The 5,676-nt window shown below is 36.4% G+C and overlaps 1 protein-coding gene across 2 annotated transcripts in view; it reads left to right on the top strand.

The window, feature by feature from the left end:
* Positions 1-4,602, top strand: part of stum (stum, mechanosensory transduction mediator homolog) — a 33,666-nt gene extending 29,064 nt beyond the window's left edge. Inside the window, exons 3-4 of one of the 2 annotated variants that reach the window (XM_014011904.1) lie at positions 429-437; positions 3,698-4,602. In XM_014011904.1, the coding sequence (XP_013867358.1) occupies positions 429-437; positions 3,698-3,732 (44 nt within the window). In that variant the 3' untranslated portion in view covers positions 3,733-4,602. The remainder of the gene's footprint in view (positions 1-428; positions 438-3,697) is intronic. The other variant, XM_014011905.1, reaches the window with a different exon arrangement.
* Positions 4,603-5,676: the final 1,074 nt, after the last annotated feature.

Here is a 5,676-nt window from a genome sequence, read left to right as displayed (position 1 = left end):
CACACACACACACACACACACACACACACACATCTAATGATCGTTTTTTTCCTTTGATCTCACTAGATTTCTGCTTCTCCTCCTTTTTTCTCTGATATTATTCCTCCCACTCCCTGCCCACTCTCCCAGTCTCCCTTTGGTCCAATTTCTTCTATTTATTTATTTTTTTACTGGTATCGCCTTCCCCACTATTCTTTTTCCCATTGATCCATAGAGTTGTGTTACTGCATCTGCACGCAGTTGATCCTGTAACGCATCTGTATCAAAAATGAGGTCAGATTATTTTTAAAACTCCAGCTCCACCCACCCCCACCCCGTGTTTTTGTGTATTCATTATCGCACACACAGAGAAATCGAGAAACAAAACTGTGGCTAACTGTTTCTTTGTCTCTTCTCTCTGTCTCTCTCTCTGCGATCCTTCCTGAAAGTTTCTGATGGTAGGTGCTTCTGTTTCCTTCTTCACTCGCTGCCACCAGATTATATTTAGTAACCTAAAAGAAACTAGTTCCCCAGCGTCAAATAAATCAACCCAACACAAATTTTGAGGATTCTCATGGTCTCTAATCTGAGGCTGTGCAAGAACCATAAAGTATGTTTGGTATTTTCACAAGGAAAAACCCAGTTTATTAGTCTGGACGCCAAATAAAACTCGTAAAAATGCCCAAACTTAATCACATAAATAAATCAGTCTTATTGAAATGTTTTTATCTCGCTCTGTCAACGTAGTTCCTGGGTGCCCATGTTCTTTTCCCCACATACTCACTCAGTATTTATTCACTAGTTCAGTGTACTCAGTTTTTTAAGTGCAATCGGTTTAAAAGTTTTTAAAGTAATGATAACTGATTTTACAGTGTAAGTGTAAATAAGTATTTTGAAAAAAGGCTACTTTAGTACTAAGTAAATGATCTGATTTAATAGTTAAAAATGATTAAATCAGACTGACTAAAAATAGAAAGTTATGTGCAAAATCTGCTGTTTTAATGACTAAAATAAAGAAAATTAAAACCAACAAATAACATTATTACAAATGAATAAACTCCAGCAGAAGAAACACAATTCCAGGTCAAATTCTCATTGTGAAACTAAGAGTAAAATACTTCCAGTGGCTGTATCTACTGACCTCGGTGTCTCAGCAGATAGAAAATAGCATCACAACAACAAAGCTTGTGTACAAACAAGAGGTCTCACTCCAACAGAAACTGTAGGTGTGTCTCTGGTGCATTCCTGGTCAAAACATGTYTGTTCTTMATTCAGTGAAGTTTCTGGTGGGCAGAGTAGTCAGATATTTAACTCAAGGAAAAGTAAAGATACTTCATAATAATATTCAAGTAAATCAAAAAAGTACAGTGTAGTACAATTACTCCTTCAGTAATTTYTTCCAAAACATTACTCAAGTAAATTCAACTGAATAAATCTGTACACCACTCATAAGGTATTAATTATTTGTTCAAATCTGCCTTAAAAAAGGACCAGGCGATATCTTTAATACCACTTCTTTTCTGTGTACACAGCAAATACAAGCAACAACACAAGCCTACAGCTTTAAAAGTAACAAGGCTTGTGAGAACAATATGTTTGACCAGTAACAAAAGCAGTTGGCAAAGTTAAAGAAAGCTTTAWGTTTCAGCTTTAAAATACTTCTGGTACTACCCAGAAATTAAAGTGCTTGTTTCATTTTTTTATGTAGAAAATGTTTGCTTTTGGGAAAAATTGCAAAAAGTGTAATAAAAACAGGATAAAAAGTCACAACCTGTTTCCTGACAAAAGACCTCAAGGTCCAAAAGATTAGGCCAGTTGTGTAAACTGCGTTAAATGACTGGTCAACAGGAGATAATACCAGTGTTTGCCCAATTAAAGAGCTTCAGTATAGTCTTACTGTACAATATCATAACAAAATAAGTTTATTATAAGGAGACTTGCTGCAGCCTTCAGCCTGGTTCTCATGTTAGTCCTCATCCAACAACTTCTCTTGGGTCCATAACTTTTGATGTCTGACAAAATGATTGCTGCTTGTCCAGATTTCTGAAGCTGTCAGCTAGTTTTTTTTTCCTTGTGTTAAATGCCTGTACACCTCTACATGCTGGTCGCCCCTTTTCCACTAGTGCTACTTAGTGTCGGTACGGTTCGGTACAGTTCCAAGCCATTTCTATTAGGTCAGATTAATGGAACCAGCCCTTTTTTTAGCACCTACTTTGTTATGGACTAATTATCTAYCTGTTTCACCTTTGGCGCTGTCCAGTACTCATATCTGTTTGCCCAGATGTCAGGACTCCGCAACGGACTGAATTCTCTTGTTTGATAAGCCACTCTTTGAGCTGGGAGCCATGTGATAGGCTGGACAGTACATTTGGCAATCTGTGATTGGTTGTAAACTGTCACATGGTGTTAACATAATGTTATATTACTGGCTGTTTTCTGCTGACGTGTCAGTCACAAGCATACAGAGCTTCCTAATTGAGTCCTGTTTGTTTGTCGCTCAGAATTAAATCATTATTACCACCATACACGCAGACTTTCTGTGCATTATTCCATGTTTCTGCATTCATGCGATGACATACTTCATAGTGGTTCCAAGTGGTCCCAGTCGACAACARAATGCAACATCAGAACACTGTTCGTCACTGATTGGCTAGGGGGTGGAGTCACTGGTTGCGTCTGAGCTGCCTTTACAAGAACAACTTGAGGTGCCATTTTTTCACTTGTAGCAGGTGACATTCGTCGTGTTTCTATCCAACTTTAATTTGAATTTTTAGCGAATTTTTAAAATTTCAGAACTTATTCGGCAAATGTGTTTCCATCTCTCATTTTGCGCATTAACTTTTTTTTTTTTTGAAAAACTCAAAAACCACCTCCACCAACCGCCCAAAACACATCCACTGGAACTGGACTGGAACGTCAATGGAAAAGCACCCGAACTGGCCCGTTCTGTCATTTACCGTACCAACACTACACTAAGTGGTACTAGTGGAAAACGGGCAAACCTTCACTAATGGCTGCTTCGCAAATTCACCCGTTTTTCCCTTTTACACTCATTAAACCAAAATGTTCACTGCTCAATGCGAGAGCTGTCCAGGAAAATGCCAAATAACGGCAAGTCAGTGTTTGACACTTTGAGGAAGCTTTGTTTAATACAGCCACTCAATATTTGCTTCAGCTTTGAAGATCTACCTGTATGAACAGCACAGAAAAATTAGCACTTGGTTGATTAATTCTTTGTCGTGACAATGCTTCTTGGCAATAAATGGTTGGTCCTCAGTAAAGGAAGTATGTATTGCCTTYTGAGGGTGACCAAACTGGTCAGCAGCGTGAAAAAGAAAGTGTTGTGGCTGTGTATGGTTCTTCCACATGCTGCCATGGCCCTTGTTTTTACATGAATCCATTGTTTATTGCCAATTTGTCTTATTTTGTAAGACTTTAAATATCCAAACAAGCGTTAGTAGTAGAATAAACTGTTTGGCAGAGATTTGGCTCCTCGTGGGCATGACCCACCAAAATATTTTCCTAATTGTGGCACCACTGAAGGGTCAATAAACAGACTTTTCAAGAGTTTGAAGATTAAACACCAAGAACAAAGAACTAATCACCCAAACACAAATTTCCTTACTTTTGTGCCAAATTTATCAACATCTCTTACTTGAGTTTTCTGACATGATAAATGTTTTCTTTTTATGTTTCTCTACGTTTCTTATGTCCTCAGGCTGCAGAGATCAGGGTGTTCCTCAAGACGTCTGAGAGAAGCTGTTTTCTTATTGGCTGCTGGATCTGACACAGTTTGACCTGTTTAACCCTCCAGAGGCCTAAAAGCAACCTTCGAAACGATCCACAGATGTGAGAAGAACTGACTGTTTCTCAGAAAAAAAAATCTTGGCTGCTGATTGGTGAACACAAAACTGTTTAAAAGGGACATTAAAAAAGGAGGCTGGCACTTTTGTTTTGTTGGTTATTCGATTTTTATCTTTTATTATACTTTATTTGCCAAACTTACAAAACTCTAAACACTTGTAACTTCCTTTTAGCATGAGAAGATGGATTTATAAGGTGTCGCCATACATTCCTGGGTAGACTGCTGTAGGTTTTTAGCTTGTAAACTTTGTTAGAAAGTTGTTGTTTTTATATTTAGAAAAGACGTGTTCTAGATAATGCTTTTTTAATGTGGTAAAATGTGGATTTTCAGGTAAATAGTGCTGAACATTTTGGTTTGAAACACAATGCTGGTGAACTGAAAGGATAAGTTTCAGTGTTTCAAAGTAGTATTAGCCTCTTTCCCTTCAGGTCTGTAATACTGTGACTGTATACTTCTCTGCTGAGCTTCAGTATGTTTCCTCTTACATTTTTATCCAGGTTCAGGGGGCTTGCATGTTCGGTTCCCCCACATTTTTATATGAAAAGGGACAAAATGTTCAAATAATGCAAAAAAAAAGGTTTACAAAAATCACATTAACTTACCCCCAGTATTGATAAATCAGTCAGTATGAGATCAATAATTTGTCAAGAATCGACTAAAACCTGGAAATTAAACGTGATGATGTCATTTTGCAAACAATTAAATGGACTGTAGCTGCTGTGACTCATTCATTTTGCAAATACAGTCTTTTCCAAAGACTCGTTCATCTGCATTTGATTTGAATTTTCAGACGTATAACTGAATATATTTCACCTTAAATAAGCTCTAAATTTATTTATTAAGTTCAAACTATCAGCTCGCTCTGTTCATCAGGTCGCGACCCCAGGCTCTCTTGTTAAGACACTTCAGGGGTCCAGATTTGGAACTAAACATCTGCACCTCATTAATTCAGCTCGATACRTTTTTTTGTTTGTTTGTTTGTTTGGGGGTTTTTTGCATCACGTGTGAGCGCTCATATTGTTTATGCACTTACGTGAGCCTGCTCGTATGGTAATGTGGTCGATGGAGGACAGCAGACGATTTGTCCTCAGCCTCAAGAAATAATAAAATATGTTTGATGGTTTACATGAAATTTCCATTGGAATTGTGGGTCCAGGCACAAGCTTACCCATGGTACCCTGTCACATTCTGCATTGTAAATTGGGTTTATTTCAATTAAAATAAATAACAAGGGTCAAAGGTCAAACAGCTCAAAACAAACAGTCTAAAACAAAAAAAAAACCCAGCTATAACGTCTGAACTGGACCATTTTTCTGCAGATTTGTTAATCATCTTTTGTGTAACCCAACTAATAAAAAATAAATAAAYAAACCAATAATATCACCTAATTGTCACATTGGCCAAATGTTAAATCTAAATAATGAATAAAAACCAAATCTTGCAAGTCTGTGGACAAAAAATAGCCGCTTTTCAAAATAAAWTAAAGACAAATCAAGAACATAAACTGAAAAATAAGCTATCTCAAAAGAGCACTCTGAGTTTTATGCTAATAATTTGCATTACAAATTAAATTAATTATTATCATCATTATTATTATTAAATAAGTTACATTTGGATTAACTAAACATCATTTTTAAATGTTGTGTTTTTACATAACTTATGAGTTGAACAATCGAATCACCTGTGTCCACTAATCCCTTTTTTATTTTTATTTTTATTTTTTGCTATTTTTAGTAAAATATTGAAGTGTTTATATTTATCAGTAAGATTATTAAAATTTAGGTCATATTTTACCCCTCAATAAAAACACCATGTTGACAGTGGTGCACTAA

This window comes from Austrofundulus limnaeus, unplaced genomic scaffold (assembly GCF_001266775.1).
Source record: "Austrofundulus limnaeus strain Quisiro unplaced genomic scaffold, Austrofundulus_limnaeus-1.0 Scaffold86, whole genome shotgun sequence".
NCBI classification, from domain to species: Eukaryota; Metazoa; Chordata; class Actinopteri; order Cyprinodontiformes; family Rivulidae; genus Austrofundulus; species Austrofundulus limnaeus.
This window is presented reverse-complemented; position numbering and strand designations above follow the sequence as displayed.